An 18,208-nucleotide genomic window follows, 5' to 3' on the forward strand; every position below is an offset into this window, starting at 1 on the left:
AAGAGGCTCTGTGTAAAAACTGGTTAAGGTCCCAGGGGTGGGGTGCGTGTATAGAGGGAGCTGAGTCAACTCAAGTGTGGGAGTGATGGCTAATAAAATTAGTTCAGCAAACATTTATTAAACATGTGAGCCCAATAAATAAATCCTTGTTGAATTCCTTCTAGTTTGTTTCTGTCATCCCAGTTCCTATGTGTTCTGCTGCTCCAGTATTGGCTCAGCATCCACACCACAGCCCTGACCCAGCCCTCCCCCACTTGCACATACCCTCCTAGGAGCAGAGCATGTCACCATTTGAGCATCTCTGCTATCTACTGTTGTTAAACTCTTACTTTGACAATCATCTTTGAATTGCCACCAGCCAAGAAAATTGTGTAAGATTGTTTCTCAAGCTTGTATAATGAAGACTTGAGCTCTTTGTTTTCATTTTTACAAGTAGAAAATTATAATGTTGAATGTGTTTTTAAAGTATGCATACACCACCCTAGGGGGTTATGTACTGGTCTTCTCTGGTCACCCTCTACCACTGTACCCCCACACCCACTGAAATTTATTGCCCTAATTTTGTCTCCTTAACTTTCACCTCTGTCCTGTGAGGTTTCTGTTTTCTATTTCATCTATCTCTGAGTTGAGAAATAAACCATTTCCTGTTTGAAGCAGCTCCACTGTTTCCCCATTTTTCTCATTTATTTATTATTATTATTTGCAGTGCTGGAAATTGAACTCAGGGTCTCACATATACCAGGCAAGCACTGTACAATGGAGCTACATCCCCATCCCCCACTTTTCTACTTTTAAAGCAGAAATAAGATTTTGCCTTGAATCATTTCCAAGGTTCATGCTATGCATATCTGATTTGCTTCTTCGGGGTTTCCTGGAAAAAGAATGAACAGAAGAAGAATAATAAAACAAGCTTTCTTACATGGCAAATTATTTCTATGAGCTATGAATAATACATATATATGCCCTTTTAAGTATTTTTGAAAAGGTATTTCATGCTATAAATCAGAAAAAAATGTAAGCTTTATTATACATTTGTTCATTTATTTATTCAATACTTAAGTAGGCCAGGACTTAGATTAGAGTGGTAAACAAAAAGAAGAAAAGATTTTACCCATGGAAAGCTTATGGCATAGGAATAATGCTTTAGATTGTACCAGAAAGATATGTTCATGGATCAGAAGATTCAGTATGGTTAAATATTCTGCACACTAGTCTACAAGTGTGGAATATAATCAGGTTTATTTTCTTGTGTATGTATGTCCAGTTATCCCAACACTATCTGTTAAAAAGGCTTTTGTCTTTCCCTTGGATTGTCTTCAGAACTTTGTTAAGAATTAGTTTACCATATTTGTATAAATCTGTTTCTGGACTCGGTTCTGTTTCATCCATCTATGTTCTATTCTTTTACTTCTTGTTAGATTCATACACATTTAGGATTATTATGTCTTCATGGCAAACTCCTCTCTTAGTTAGCTGTCTTTCTTTCCCTCTGCTACGAGGTGAGCAGTGTTTTAGAAACAGGCTCTTCCTGTAGCCTGGTTGCTAGAGGGATAATAACACAGAGCAGAATCACAGCTGACCAGATATGCACACAGGCTTGGATGAGAAATAAACATTTCTTGTAAAAAGCCACTGAGATTTTAGTGTTATTTGTTACCAGGGCACAGAGGCCAAAGCCTGGACCCAATCCATTCTAGGCTTTCAGGCCCTGCTTTTTGTTCTCACAGACAGGGGCCAATATGGGCACTTTCCCTAGATTAGAAACTGAGAAGAGATAGAGAAGGAAAGAGAGGCAAATAAATGACTTGAGTCAAAGGACACTCCACACAGCTGCTGGCCCTTATCCTCAATGAAACACAATCTGTAGGAGGCTCATCTGCCTCAGCTGCTTCTAGAGTTTAAGGCCATCATTGTCAGGTCAGTCTGCAGCAGGGCTCTGAGTCTAAGTGCAGGGCTGTGCTATCTCCACTAAGACTGTATTGTGATAATTGCTCTTTATTATCTTAGATATCCTTGTAGTTGCCATTTCTTGAGATCTGCCCCATCCTCCTCCTCCATGACCCCATACCTGGTCACCTCAGGAAAAGTCATTGATTGAAAGAGTAGATACTCTTACAAAATTTGCCACTGATTTTTAGTCTTTTTTTTTTTTTTTTTTTTTTTTTTTGGCAAAGTGCAGTGAGTTTAGTAAAGCAAAACAGAAGATTTATATGAGTGAACACAAATCAGGGCTAAACTTGAAGAGGAAAAGCAAGAGCTGGGTGGGGAGAGGGTGCAGAGTTGCCAGGAATTTTGTTTCAAAAATATCAGTGGGATAAAATATCACCACTGGCCAAATTTATGGTAAAGATGAAAGAGGGCACCCAGACTTAGTTTTTCCTAATAAAAATGAATTTGGACTTCCTTTCAGAGTCTTCCCCTAGCCATGTATCTTCATCTGATTTCCTGAAATTATTATAATTATGCAAGAAAGAAATAGTATAATGAAAGCTGTTCAAATAATCAATAATATTAAATATAACTTGCAGTTATTGATCACTTACGTGTGTATCAGACACAGTCCAAAATGCTTCATACACACTAACTCATTTAATCTTCACAAACCACCCTATGGTATAAATCCTCATTTTACAGATGGGAATGCTAAAGTCATTTGACAAGGTGTCAACTGTGTTGTGGTAGAGCTTTGAACAGTCCGATTCCAAAGCTTGTGCTCTTAAACATGATACTTGGAAGGTTGTCATTCTTTGTAGATAGAAATGGTGAAATAGTATACCTGATTTAAAAAAAAAAACTAAAAATTAGCTCACAGAACAGAAAATCCAGTGCCCTCTTCCCCCAAAAAGAATATATATATATATATATATATATATATATATATATATATGCTTAAATTCACTGGCAGTTAGGGAAACAATTAAAAAAACAGTTACGATTTGTCATTTTACACCCATAAGACTGATAAAAATTTTAAATACTGATAACTTCCTGACAAGGATCAGGGATATATATTTAAACTGGAAGTGCATATGCATATAGCCTGTGAATCTAGCGATCCCCATTTTTGGGATTCTATTTCATACAAATTAAAGCACTGTTGAAAAGAGCTTATGTTATAATGACATTTATTACAGTATTTTTGTAGTGGCAAAAAATAAATTAAAACTCTGGAAAATAAATGAATACCCATCACAAGGGTGGATGACTGGATGCATTATTATGTGCATCCACATGGAATATTATGGAGCCTATAAAGCTGATGAGTTTGAGTTAGACCAGAGGGCTTAAGGGATCTCATAAGGTTCTGTTGAATGAGAGATGCCAGATAAGCAGTAATCCTAAGATCCCATTCATTAAAAACAGTGACACCCCCCCTCCACAAAAAAAAAACCACAAAAGCCCTTGCACATAGAGAAGTTTGTACATAAGCATGTGCATGTATATATATTATTTAAATGTCTGATTTAATATATAATATCTGATTTTCACAACATAGAGAAACAGATGGAGAAATATATACAAGGTTGTTACATGAACAGTGTTTATGGGATTGCTGATGTAAAAGGAGGAGGGCAAGCAAAAAAGAGCAGGAAAAAAACTGAAAAAGATTCATCTATATGATTATAGTTACACAGTCCAACAGTGTTATATTTAAAAATAATATTTTAACAGATATAACTAAATAATACTTTTAAAGATCAGAAAGCAGCAGGTGGTTAATATGATCATATCTGAAATCATACGCTTTGACTGGACAAATCTCCCCACCTTCTTCCTGTGGTCTGCATTTGCCAGAGTTCAGCCTTTTGTTTCCCCCTCCATTGACATGTCTAATGGAAACCAAAGACCCCAGAGCTCTAACACCATGGACCTGTTTGGGTGGTTCACAAGAATCAGTGAGAGTTCAAGTGATGCAGCACAACCCATCTCCAAGTAAGGGAGGGATGCAAAGACAAAACCATTGAGTTCTCTTTTTTGAAAGGGACAGCCGACTGGGAGTGACAGAGTATCTGCAAGTCTGTGGCCATTTCAGTTTTTATGAATCATATCAAAATAGAACCACCCATATCTTCTTGCAACACAATGCATCATGTTTTATAGATTTAAAGAGAGAAGCAAGTCGTAAATACTCCTTTTGCTGAGTGCAATAACGCCCCACTTTTACATGACTTCTGGATGCATAGTTTTGAATGTGGGGATCCCCTGAAACACCCAGACTGCTTCTCAGTAATTGAATGAGGGAAGATAGACAGTTTAGTCTTGAGTGGGAATGAAGTAATCCACTCCAACAGTTAAGCCCAAACTAAAGAATAAAAGAGAAGACTTTCAGTTAATAGGACGGTGACATTTCATAATCCAAACCACACTTGGCACTATGTGTAAATGGTCACTGCTGTGTCATCTGAAGGTTGTTTATCTCAGTGGACTCATGGTTGGTGGAGACACTGGAGGGGGTTGAGTTCTTCCTGTGGATCTCCTAATGATTTCCTGTCCCAGGCTTACCCAATAGGTGTCAGAACAGATAAAGATACATATGTTATCTATTGTTGGTGAATAGTGATTAAAAAAAAAGAATCAGTAATCTACTATTGGAATAAGACTTGTACTTTGAGCCATCCTAGACTTCAGTTCTGATTGACTTTAATATCATTGATTCATAGTTATTGGCTGGATAACTATGTCAATACACAGAATGCTATTGCCCCTGAGGGTAGTATCAGTTCAGTTTTAGATATTTTTGTAGAAGGCATAGATTCATAAAAGGAGAAATTCAAATATTTAATAGGTGGGACCATGTGAAATGATACCTTTTTTTTTAAATTCAATAATCTCAGCACCGTCACTTTAAAAGTACCCAACAGTTTTTCATGAGACATCTTGTAAATAATACAGTCCCTTATTGAATAATTTTTTGTTGTTTTTGTTTTGTTCTGTGGTGCTGGGGATAGAATCCAGGACTACATGCATGCCAGGAAGGTACCCTACCCCTGAGCTACACCCCAGCCTGATTAATTTTTTTTAAGCTGGCAGGTTTCTGATTCTTATGATGCATTTTATTAGATACGTATTTCTATGTTTTTGGGAAAAGCCAACAGAGACTTTATGTGACTCATTTTCTATCTTATCCATTGCATTTCTGGGCTCAGAGTTTATTAGGACTGGTGCTTAAAAAATAATAACTTTATTGAGATACAATTTACTTACCACACAATTAACCTGTTTCAAAGGTACAATTGAATGATTTGTAGTGTATTCACAGAATTGTGCATCCATCACCATGATCAATTTTAGAGAATTTTCATCACCTCTTAAAAGAGAAGGAAAAAGCCTATTAGCAGCCACTCATTCCCCCACTTCACCTCTACTCCAGCTCTAGGCCACCAATGAACTTTCTACCTGTATAGATTTGTGTATTCTGGACTTCTCATATAAATGGAATCACTCAATAAGTAACCTTTTGTGACTGGCTTCCTTCACTTAGCATTATGTTTTCAAGGTTCATCTGTGTTGCAGCATGTATTAGTAATTCCTTTTTGCTGACAAATACTTCATTGTAGAGACTACATTTTGTTTATCCATTTTTCAGTTGATGGGTATTTGGCTTGTTTTCACTTCCCAGCCCCACTTTTTGATGTTTATGAATAATGCTGCTATGAACATTTCTGTGCAATTTTTTATATGAAGGTCTGTTTTTTTAGTGACTCTCCTGCCTTTTTAAATAACAATGACATCACAGCTAAATAGGACTCCCACATATTCCTCCTGCTTAGCACCCTTTCTTTAGGCCCATGAAGTGTCTGAATTGCAGGCAAGACAGCTAAGATCCAGAGGGGAAATGTGACTTCCCTGGAACACATAGCTAGGAAGTGGAGTGGGGCCCTGCATCCAGGTCTCTTGCTCCCAACTTCAGTTCTTTACCAACCAATATGGAAGGTTGAAGGCCAGAGAAGACCTAAAGCACACAATGCACAGATTCGTAAAGCCTTGCAGCCTTTTTCTGTTTGTTCTTTCTTCTGTTTTGTCACTCACAACAGTGTAGTCTGATCTGAAAATGAAAAAAGAACATAAGAGTTAGAAGATTCCTTAGACATTTTCTAGTCTCATCACCTGGTTATACGGGTGAGGAAACTGAGGCACAGAGAAATGATCCAACTTAACACTCAAGATCACACTTTTACTGATGGAGCAGGAACTGGAACTCTTGTCTCTCTATTCCTCGTCCCTGTCCTTGTGTGTTTTCCTGGGTGAGCATTTGTTACCTGGGAGCTATGTGAAGGGAGTTGCAGTCATTCTGTGTCTTTTCTTTAATAGAATCCTGTCACAGGGCTGCTGTCAGCCAGCCATGAGCAGAAGGATGCCTGGGTGCGGGACAACATCTATAGCATCCTGGCTGTGTGGGGACTGGGCATGGCCTACCGCAAGAATGCCGACCGGGATGAGGACAAGGCCAAGGCCTATGAGTTGGAACAGGTAATGGTGACTGACAGTCATCTCTTGGCTGTTCAGCATCTTTTACTTGAACTAGAAAACCAAGGAGGAATTAGCTGTGTGTGCAGAACAGTTGTGCAGAACAGTTGTGCAGGTCTCTCTTCCATTTCTGCTATACAGTATTTTGGAGAGGCATTTAGATGGTCTCTACCTCACATTTGTCTTTCTGTTTGAAATATTTTTTTCCTCTCCATAAAATAATGACAACATCAAAAATCACACCAGGTAGGAAATGAAAGCATTCAAATTTCTAACCCCAGAGTGTTGATTTGCCTAATTAGTTATATGTCTCTCACACATTTTATCAATTTTATACATATTTATATATAAGACATCATTATAAACTAAATGTGATTATTTCCAAAAAGTCAGCACATCAGAGCTACACATTCCAAAGTGTATACTCTTCAGGGTAGCCACATTGAAAAAATATTTATCCAAACATTATTGCCACTGTTTAAAACATTTTTGAAACTTCCCTTAACCTTAAAATTAACTTTCTAGTTTGAGTCACTCCAGGAAAGCAGTTATTTATTCATGGTCACCCTTTATTTTCACACCAAATTGGTATTATACAATTTTTGTGCCTGTTATTCACCGTACAGCACAATGAAGTCCCTTTTTTGTTTTCCAAAATCAGAACCCAAAATACTCACCAAAGCAAAGATTTGCCATCAGGGAGTTTGGAAGAAAATATTCTGTCCTTGAGCATATGAGGTATTTTCCAAATATTTTGATAACATTGAGGTAAGGAGCATTGAAATATAAAAGTGTAATTCTTTAAGCATGAGAGCCTTTGGGATTTATTTCTTTATTTATTTATTTTTGTGTGTTTTTTTTTTTTTTTTTTTTTTTTGATACCCAAGATTGAATGGCTCAGGGACACTTGGCCACTGAGCCACATCCCCAGCCCTATTTTGTATTTTATTTAGAGACAGGGTCTCACTGAGATGCTTAGTGCCTCGCGAAGTTGCTGAGGCTGGTTTTGAACTTGTAATCCTCCTGCCTCAGCTTCCCAAAGCCACTGGGATTACAGGTATGCGCACCACGCTTGGTAGAATTTATCTTTATAAAGATACTTTTGTACATGTACATGGGGGTTGAACCTTTGTACATGCTAAGCACACACTATACCACTGAGCTTCATCCCCAGTCCTAGGATTTGTCTTTAATTCATACATTTCTGGATGACCCTCACAGCCAGTGGATTGTCAGGTCTGGAAAGAATTCTTCCAGCCCAGTGGGTGCTTGTTTATAGCAACCAAAGTGGACACGAGTGGCAGGCAGCATGAGGGAAGCTTTGAGAGCCCTGGGGAAACTAAGAAAGGAAGCTTATCCGTGGGAGCAAGGCTTATATTTGGTCAGACATGCTGAGTGTAAGGTGATGAAATCACTCAATTTTGGGGGTAAGGCAAGTTTTAAAATTTGGATACAGCAATCTTTGAATGGTCCTCCAAAAAGAAGGATGAGATTTACATAAGTGAATCATTCATTTATTAATAGAACAATTTGATGTGAATGTCTTACAAATCTCCTGTCACCCTTTGAGACAAAACCAAATTAAAGCAGTAGCCAATCCCCCCTCCTCTCTTCCCTTCTCCTCCCTCCCTCCGTCCCCCTCCCCCCATACACAAACACACACACACACACACTCTCTCCCTCTCCTACCTGGACTGGGTTAAGGTTTACTGGATTTGTTGCTCCTTGACTAACAATAGAGAGACACAAACAGTTAAAGTCTTTTACTATTTGATGAATGTGGTTAATGACATCTCCCTTGATTATAGAAAAGAACACAGTGATCTTCCAGTGATACTCAACAGGGACACTACTGCATTTTGGTTTCATTGTGTGAGTGTCTCATGCATTGTGGGACATTTAGGGACTCTGGTCCCTACTCACTAAATGCCAGCATCCCCCACCTTTGTCATGATGATTAAAATATCTCTGCCTCACATTTCTAGATACTTTCCTACTTCCTGGGAGATGGCAGTTATCACTCCCAGTTCGGAACCACTGTGCCTCTGCCTAATGGAAAATAACTTTTCTTTATGGGGGTGGGAGAGTCAGTTGATAAATGTTTATTCTATATACACTGTAGGAAATGTTAATTATAATACTGCTAATTTTACCTCATAATTATGAGATAACATTTTATGCCTCAATAGAGTTCACAATACAAATTAAGATTATATTCTAGAATCCTAGGATTTAGAGGCAGAAGTTTATTGACAATGAACTTTTGGACCCTTTCACTATATCTTCCCCCTGCAAATCATATACGTTCTGTAAGAGAGGATATTTTCATGCCCCTGAGTGGAAAACATCTTTCCTTTAGGCTACTTTGGCCTACAAAATACCCGCTGCCCAGCCACTCATGAAGTAGTTGTATAGTGTTCTTAGCAGACCATGTTCTGACTAGTTTTTTTTTTTTTTTTTTTTTTTTTTTAGTACTGGGGATTGAACAGACTAGTCTTTAAATGGGCTGAATTGTGGAGAAGATGGGAGGCAACATAATGTACTGGATAAGAGCTCAAACTCTGGCTTCTGAATGCCTGAGCTCTGTCCTTGCTCTCTACCCCTTGCCAGCTGGAAGACTTGAACAATATTACATCAGCTCTCTTGGCCTCAGGCCCCTCTTCTATAAAGTGGGGTCATAATGCTACCCACCTCATAAGGCTGGGGCAAGAATTCAAGATAATCTAAATAAAGTGTTTTAAACAATGCCTGGATGTAGTGTCTAACTGATTAACGTAGCATTACTATTATTATTTATAATGATGATAATCGCAATTGTGGCAATACAGCATTAAGAAACATTGGCTACCACTCAAATTTTGTAAGAACTTTACTCAATAGTCCAGTAATGGTGTCACAAATGGTTCTTTTGGCGAAATATCATTATTTTTGAACAGGCATGGTAGACTTAATTTATCTTTAATATAACAAAAATAAATTACTGACAAATGTGACATAAAACTCCCAGGCACCAGAGTTATAAAAATTCAGTTTCTAAAATGTCATTGAAGAGTCACTGAATTGAACAGCTGGAAGATTCCATCTGATCCAACTCTTTTATTTGAGATAGGTCACTTTGTCAGAATTATTTTTTCTTTGTGATAGAGAAATGGCAGTAGTGTGACCAGTCGGAATACTCATATGTGTGTATGCCTTTTCAGGGAAGTCGCTGGGCAGCACTGGCTTACCAGCCACATGGGAGGCAAGGAGGTGGTTTTCCAGAAGCAAGGAAGCCAGGCCTGGTTACTGACAACACTTTTATTTCCACAGAACGTGGTGAAGCTAATGCGAGGTCTACTCCAGTGCATGATGAGACAGGTAGGTGGGATGTGCAGATGTGCTCACAAAGCATCTGAGTAGGCATTTTGTGTCATTTTTAATTGTGACAATTAACTTACTTGGTATGCTTTGAACTTTTCTTCTCAAGAAGAAGAGAAATTTAAAATATTTCTCTTACTTTCTCTTTTTAAAATTATCTTCAATAATTTTATTATACTGCAAAACCATGGTCTCACAGAACACGTTTCTGAGAATCTCTTCTAAATAATTACATGTGTAAAAGGAGAACATTCCTTTCAAAAAATTAGAAAATATATATTTTTTTACTTATTTTTTTATTTTTTACAGACTGCATTTTGATTCATTGTACACAAATGGGGTGCATCATTTCATTTCTGTGGTTGTACATGATGTAGATTCATACCATTCATGTAATCATATATGTACATAGGGTAATGATGTCTGTCTCGGTCCACCATTTTTCATACCCCGCCTCATTTTCTTCTACATAATCTAAAGTTCCTCCATTCTTCTCTCACTCCCCACCCCCCTCCCCCATTATCATGCTAAGTGAAATAAGCCAATCCCAAAATACTAAAGGTCGAAAATATATTTTTTAAGAAGCCACTCCTTATGGCTGTATGGTGATGCATGCCTGTGATCCCAGCTACTCGGGAGGCTGAAGCAGGAGGATCACAAGTTCAAAGCCAGCCTCAGCAACTTAGTAAGACCCTGTCTCAAAATAAAAAAATAAATATAAAAAGATCTGAATGTGGTTCACTGATAGAGCACCCCTGGATTCAATCCCCAGTGCAGGAGAGAAAAAACAAAGCCATTACTAGAAAGCTATGTGCTCTTGTTTATTCTATCAAGTTTGTAAAGGATATGTTTTTATTTGAGATGAAGTGTTTGAGTTTTTACCATTACTATTTTCTGGTATTTTAAGTGAGGAGTAAATGAAACAATTGGTGGAGCATGTACTTTATACAGAACATTATGCTAGAATTTGCACAGATTCAAAGATAAATGTAATCCAGTCCCCAATTCTCAGTCAGTATGTTCAAAGACATTAGGAAACAAGAAGTTGAAATTTTAAACAGTTCTTCTTCTTTCCCTTTCTGCCTCCTTGAGTACCTACTGTGTGCCACAGCTGGGGTTCTGTAGGCAAGGAATCCTTTGGTGCAACCCTGATCTCTGCAGAAATTGTTAAAACCCCTTGGGCTGGAAAGTTTCCCATGAATGGACTGGAAGAATCCCCAGCACAGTCCCTATGTGTACTGCACACTAGCAGCTGCCTCCCACCCCTCTGGCTTCCAGAGGTAGCAGATAAGAGGTTTAACTCCAGCTGATTGATCCTGTGTGACCTTTGCCAGCCATGAACCTGTGTAGTTATGTGGAGCCAGCTTGCCTTCTCCCTTAGGTGGACAAAGTGGAGAAGTTCAAACACACTCAGAGTACCAAAGACAGCCTGCACGCCAAGTACAACACCGCCACCTGCAGTACTGTGGTGGGTGATGACCAGTGGGGTCACCTCCAGGTGGATGCCACTTCCCTCTTCCTCCTGTTCCTGTCCCAGATGACTGCCTCAGGTGAGTCAGGGCCATTTAAGCCCATTATTCAGAAAGTGACAATCCAGAAAGAGAGGAGGAGGGGAAATGTCGGTCTGTTTTGCTACTACAACAGAATACCTGAGACTCAAAAGTTTAAAACACAGAGAAATTTTCTCACGGTTCTGAGAGCGAAGTCCAAGATCAAGGCACTGACGGGTTCAGTTGTCTGGTGAGGGCTGCTTCCTCTGAAGGGAAGGAATGCTGTCCTCACGTGGCAGAAGACAGAAGGACAAGAGAACTGAATGCTGTGTGAAGCTTTTTTTTAAGAGTTGAATCCCACTCATGAAGAAGGAGCCCTCATGGCCTAATCATCTGTAGGCTCTCCCTCAATACCAGTAGATCAGCAACACTGAATTGCTGAAGGGACACATTCAATCCATAGCAGTCAGTATTTTAAATAAGCAGTTTATGCAAAGGAAAAGCATGCTCTATGATAACACATACAGTTGTGTTTATAATAGGGCAGGGAATGTGGGGACCTGGTCTGTGACCTGCAGATAGGACAGTCTGCCTCTTCCCGGGTGCTTGCCAATGAGGGCTATTGAGCCAACTCTTAGCTTGTTGCTGTGGAACCCTCAGCTTCCATCCTGTCCTTCTCCTAGCTCCTGGAGCAACCTAGGGCAGTTCAAATGCCTGCAGACAGTCTCATGCCTGCTCTTAGACTTTTTTCTTCCAGGATTAGCACCCTTTGCCTTCAGCTCTCCCTCTCACTACCTTGATCACCCTTTTCTAAGATACATCCTCCTTTATCTAAGTTACTTTTGAACAACAGCATTCCCTCCACTCTGTGGTGTCCCCAGAGTGGGCTGAACAGCCCATAGCACCTATGCTGTGAGGAGGCCTGCAACTTGTTGATGGTGTACATTGTTCCTCTTGAGCCAGAGCCACTGGCTTCTATGGCAGGTGGGACACCAGGCCTCAGAGCTCCAGGCTGCAGCTGGTTTTCATATACTAAACAGCCACCCTCCCATAGGAGCATCCACTAAGGATGCTTCCCAGGTTGGACCAGCTGTGTCTCAGAGTCCTCATCTGCAGTCCAGTGAACTGACATGCCTGAGGCTCCCAGTTATTTCAGACTGCAAGTGTGAAACTTGAAAAAAAATCCCATAAATCAGCAAGTAATATTGTTATAGCTTTGTGAATAAAACACACACTGATAAAAAGGACGTTTTTGTTATGGAAGTTAATATGAGCTCAGTATAAATATTTCAGAAAATGTGGCAAAATACAAAGAAAAAAATTACACTGCCATTTTTCATTTAGATATGTCTCTTCCACGTCTTTTTCTATGCATTTTTATATATTAAGTGCCATATTATATACAGTCATTTTATTACCTAACAAGAGAGTTTAATGCCCAGTTATAGCATTATACTTTATAAAGAATTGCCCCCATAATCTTACAAACTCTTCACAAACATTATTTTAGTAACTTTATCAGCATTAAATATAATTAAATTATTCCCTTATTTGTTTTGGTATTACAACTAATGTTGCAATATCAACTTTAATCCATCTCTATTCCTTCTGAAGATGTCATTCAAAGGCTACTCATATATATTGCTATTTCATTTTCAGTCACTAGTTCTTTAATCTAACTTGCTAGTTAAGCTTCTCATTGATATAAGAGCACACATCTTATGGTATCCATATGTGCTTAAAAAATTCCTACTTAAAAAATATGTGTATTTACTATAATTGACTACATTTAAAGGGCTAAACAAAAACCAGTTTTCTTGGTCCCTGCCTATTATGGTGAGAAAGGCAGCTGCCCCAGCAGGTCCTGAGAGCTGGGCTTCCCAGAGGAGGAAGGGCCTCTGGAGGTTCTACTTGCCCTATCTGCCTGCCATTGGGGAAAAGTTGCGCCCTTTCCTTTGACTCACTCAAGGATAAGGACAGTGCACCTGATTGTTCTGGGCTCCAATCCTTGCTTTGTTGTGACCTTTTCTGAACAAATCCAGCTTGTACCAGAGGGCCCATACCTTCTCTTTCAATTCTTTCAATTCTTTCTCCTCAGTAGAAATACACACAAATGGAGCCATTATTTCCTTCCTTCTTTCTTTCTTTCCTACCCTCTTCTCACTCCTCCCTCCCTCTCTTCCCTCCTTCCTCTTTCTGAGATTAACTGTATGACTTACCTCAGACTTAATTTTTGATGCCATAATAAGAAAAATTAAAATGAGAGTACAAGGATTTGTTTCATAGCATCATACTTGTAATTTGTAACCAGCCACTCTCTTCACAACATAACTTCAGCCAGGCATCATGGCACATGCCTGTAATTCCAGCAACTCGGGAGGCTGAGGCAGGAGGATCACAAGTTCAAGGCCAGTCTCAGTAACTTAGCAAGGGTCTAAACAACTTAGTGACAGAGACCATGTCTCAAAATAAAAAGTAAAAAGGGCTGGCAATGTAGCTCAGTGGTGAAAGTGCCCCTGGGTTAAATCCTTAGTACCAAAAAACAAACAAACAAAAACACAACAACATCATAATATTATTTTTTTCCTTTACTAGGCTTACGTATTATTTTCACCCTTGATGAGGTGGCCTTCATACAGAATCTTGTTTTTTACATAGAAGCTGCATATAAAGTTGCTGTAAGTATCAATGCTGGTAGCTACCTTTTTCAGGTATGCCAGATTAAGAAAGAAAAAAAAAACCTAGAATTCTTTGAGAGACAGACTGTTTGGGGCTAAGCAAAAGACTAGAGCTGTGAGATTGTGCCACTTCCACATGTAAAGTGTGCATTTTTCTGAGATACGGTTGTGGGCTTTTTTTTTTTCTTTCTTTCTTTCTTGGAATGCTCCACATTCTTTGCCTGAATCCATTATGTTTATCTTAAATAAGACCCTAAAATGTCCCATGGGATATGTATAGGCCAGACTGAGTCAGGCTATAGAGGTGGTAGCATTGGTGCCTTGGTGGAAGCTGGGGTGCCATGGGGATCACCCCAGCTGGTCCACAGGTGGAGGGGCCTGAGCTGGGACATAAACATTTATAAAGTCCAGGTTCTGTCTGGCTTCGAAGTTGGAGCCTGACGTACTTCTAGACAACAACTGAACAGTGCAGAGCAGTTGTAGCAGTAAGGAAAGGCAGGTTGGTTTAAAAAAAAAAAGGTCACCATGGCTTAAGGAATGGTCAGCACACTTTTTCTGCAAAAGACAGACTTTGTAAGCCCTGCAGCTTCTGTTGTGGCTCCTCAGCTCTGCCTTTGTAGCATGAAAGAAGCATAGACATATGTACACAAATAAGCATGACTGTGTCCAAAATAAACTTTACAAAAATAGGTGACAAGATTTGGTTCAAGGGCTGTAGTTCACTGTACCTAGGTCAAAAGCAGTGATTCTCATTAAAGGACAATCTTCCTCTCACTGGGAACACTGAACAGTGTCTAAGGATATTTTTTGGTAGTCACACCTGGAGGAGAGGGTGCCACTGACATCTAATGGGTAGAGGAGTCCAGGGATGCTTCAAAACATCCTACAGTGCTCAGGACAGCCCCCTATGACACAATTATCTGGTCAAAATGTCATCAGTAGCAGAGTTGATGAACCCTGGTCTAAAGAACCTTGAGAAACTTTTGCGGAAAGATAGGCCTTTAGTTGGACCTTACGCAATGAGCAGTGTTTAGATACACAGAAGGGAGGAGAAAGGGCATTTGGGTGTGGGAATAGCATGAGTGGTCAACAGCACAGATGAAGGAACAGACTGAGTGGGGGGCAGGGAGCAGGTGTGCTTCAGGAAGAGAGTGCAGAGTTAAGGAGCAGACTTGAGGTGAAAATTAACATTGGAAAATAGTAGAAAATAAGGTCAATATATGGGCATGAAGGAGGCAGAGGCCAGATGGAGGAAGGTATGACCATGCAGAAAGAAAGATGGATGATATCCACTAAGGAAGACATAATTTGTCACTTTAGACTCTGAAGTTGGGTAGGGGGATGTGAACTGATCCAAGAATTCTTTGAGGATGAGCACATGACTGTGCAATTGAAGTAAAAATGGGTTGGAGCAAAGGGAGACCCAGACAAGAAGAATAGTGAAGAAAAGGTGCCCAGGCCTAGCTACAAGGCCTGCTCATAGGGCAGGGTATAAAGTTGCTTTAGTGTGTCCAAATTTCAGTGTTTATATTTTGCAAATAATCCTCTTTGGAGATTGAAAAATACTTACAGTTTGGCATTGATCCTGTTCTTGTTGGATTATAATCTTTCAGTAGTGCCCGTAGAATTTCAAAACAGCATCCAGTACTTAGGTCTTTAAATGCCAAGTATGCATCACTGAAATTAGGTACACAAGTATGAAGTCCTCTGTGTGACAGAGTGTTTTGAGCCAATTCACATTAATTGTTTTTTAAACACCATGTCTGTTCAGTGATCTGTGCCTCACTTTTGACCTTGGCTCCAGTCACTTGCTGAGGTTTTTGCCCAAGAGGTAATGCTAAAAATAAGTCTTAAATTATTTTAAATGGGTTTGTTGGCTTCAACTAATTATAACCCATGCTTCAGAGTTTCTTTATTCCATCTTATAATTTAATGTACGTTCAAAGGCATTGACTAAATAGAAGGGCAGCACTTTATTTGATCTTAAGGTAAATAAAATACTTTGCTCTCTACAAATCAAGAGATTTTTTAAATATAAACTAATACCTTTTAGAAATAGGAAATTTGAGAGTGCTTTGGCATGTGCTTTTGTTCCACTTGAGTATTTCTTCTAATATCTTGCGCAGAGGTCACATGAACTGAAATTGAGGAGGACCAGAGTGTGAGTATATAAAGCCATGAAGTTGAGAGCCTTTGAGAAGCCACACTCATGTTTCATTGTGCCTGCAGTGACATAAAGGAATCATTTTCCATAGCATGTCTCATATACCTCTCTCTCCCCCTCTGATGACTACTTTCTTCTCCCCCAGGATTATGGAATGTGGGAGCGTGGTGATAAGACTAATCAGGGCATTCCAGAACTGAATGCAAGCTCTGTGGGAATGGCCAAGGTGACAGTCCCTCTTGTTTGTTCTTTCTTCTGGGTGTTTTCATTGCTTTGCTTGGGTTCTTCATTAAGAGTTTGAATTTAATCTGATTAGCACGTTTTTCAAAAGTCCACCACAAGTATGTGAAATTCAAGAGGCACATGTACCTCAGCCAATTGAATTACAGGTCAAGAAAGTAGGTTTCCTGTGCTGAAATCTGCATGTGGCAAAAAAATAAGTGAGTGTGCTCCATCCTTGTTGTCTATTGTGATCACCCATGGGTCAAAGCTCTTGATCCTGTTTTAAGAAGCTGCATGCATAATGTCGAGTCTTCCTTTCTGGTTAATAGAGAAGGCTGAAGATTATGAGCACTTTGTAGGTCGAGCTCAAAGTTCAAATCCACAAGATCAGGCAAGTAACAATAACAAATGAAACTGATCATATCAGAAGACATTGGGAGGAGAGGAGAAACTTTCCCTAAAAGTATTTCAATTCAAACCCATTTAGAAAATACTCTTGGAACCAAATGAAGCGCACCTGTTGGGCAGATTCTGTCTGTGGGCCACCAATTTGAATCTCATGCTGTAGACATTTCAGCATGCCTCCTTCCCTCCCTCTTTCTCAAGACCAAAGTAGATTTTTTTGGACACAGTGAAAGCTCCAGAGAGAGAATTTTAAAAGCAACAATAAATATGCTTTGTTAAGAAAACACATTTAGGACTAAAAGAATTAACTTTCTGAAGTGCCAGATGTACTAATGGTAGAAGTTAACTGCTAAAATAGGTGAAAGAGAAGCCAATCATTAATCTTGTCCCCCCAACACACAACTGCATGTGATGATATGAACTTGTTAACATTTCAGTTTATGGTAGAATGCTAATTTCATTTTAGGAAATGTTTTCCTATTTTCTCTTTCTTGTTTCTGAATGAGCAACAACATATAGGTAAGCTCCGATCCACTGCAGATGAGCATAGAACATGACCAGAGGACTCCTTAGCTGGATTTTAAAAATGTGTTTCATGGCCTTTGGGAAAAGGTCACGTGTGCTAGATTGCTTATGAAAAAGGACTCTCAGATATTGGAATGTGTGTGTATTAATATTTTTTTACATGTCGATGGACCTTTATTTTACTCACTTATTTATATGCGGTGCTCAGAATCAAACCCAATGCCTCATACATGCTAGGCAAGCGCTCTACCACTGAGCTACAACTCCAGCCCATGTGTGTGTATTAGAAAAAAAAAAAGTAATTTATACCTGTGTTTGTAGGCAGCACTTGAGGCAATTGATGAACTGGACCTTTTTGGAGCCCATGGAGGACGCAAGTCAGTGATCCATGTCCTGCCTGATGAGGTTGAGCACTGCCAGGTAACAGCTCAATCTCCTGCACTCTAGAAAGTAGTAAAGGAGAATCACGGAGAAGACCTGGCACTCTTATTCAGATTCCCCACCTTTCTAGCTTTCTGTTACTTGACTTCTTTGACCTTCAGTTTTCTCATCCATACAGTAAGCACGCTGGGACCCTCCCCTCCTGCCTCAAAAGATAACTATAATGATCAGAGTAATCAACGTAAACAGTTTGTCCAAACACTTGATAGCCATATAGTACTATGCAGACATAAGACATGAATGCTGTATATATGGAGTCAACAATCAAAGCAGCCTTCTTTTGCTGAAGACAAAATCTGTTATATATATTTTGAGAATGTAAATGGTTTTCTCAGGTTTATTTCACAATGCCCCCCAAATTGACTAGTAAGGACTAGTTCACTTGGTGGGACGGAATGGGTAGTGGAAGAGAAATGAGACAAGAGACATGGCAATTAATAGAACTTTCCTGAAATATA

General features: G+C 39.3%; 1 protein-coding gene across 5 annotated transcripts in view; it reads left to right on the forward strand.

Annotated features, from left to right (window-relative positions):
- PHKA2 (phosphorylase kinase regulatory subunit alpha 2) overlaps window positions 1-18,208 on the forward strand; it is a 73,452-nt gene that overhangs the window by 12,789 nt on the left and 42,455 nt on the right. For all 5 annotated transcript variants that reach the window (XR_013761289.1, XM_079125072.1, XM_079125071.1 and 2 more), the window contains exons 2-7: window positions 6,313-6,471; window positions 9,778-9,825; window positions 11,207-11,375; window positions 13,911-13,993; window positions 16,303-16,383; window positions 17,631-17,729. Coding sequence is in view for 4 of the 5 variants with exons in the window: in XM_079125072.1 (XP_078981198.1) it covers window positions 6,313-6,471; window positions 9,778-9,825; window positions 11,207-11,375; window positions 13,911-13,993; window positions 16,303-16,383; window positions 17,631-17,729 (639 nt within the window). In the remaining variant the exon portion in view is untranslated. The remainder of the gene's footprint in view (window positions 1-6,312; window positions 6,472-9,777; window positions 9,826-11,206; window positions 11,376-13,910; window positions 13,994-16,302; window positions 16,384-17,630; window positions 17,730-18,208) is intronic.

Source organism: Sciurus vulgaris (assembly GCF_902686455.1).
Source record: "Sciurus vulgaris genome assembly, chromosome: X".
Lineage (NCBI taxonomy): Eukaryota > Metazoa > Chordata > Mammalia > Rodentia > Sciuridae > Sciurus > Sciurus vulgaris.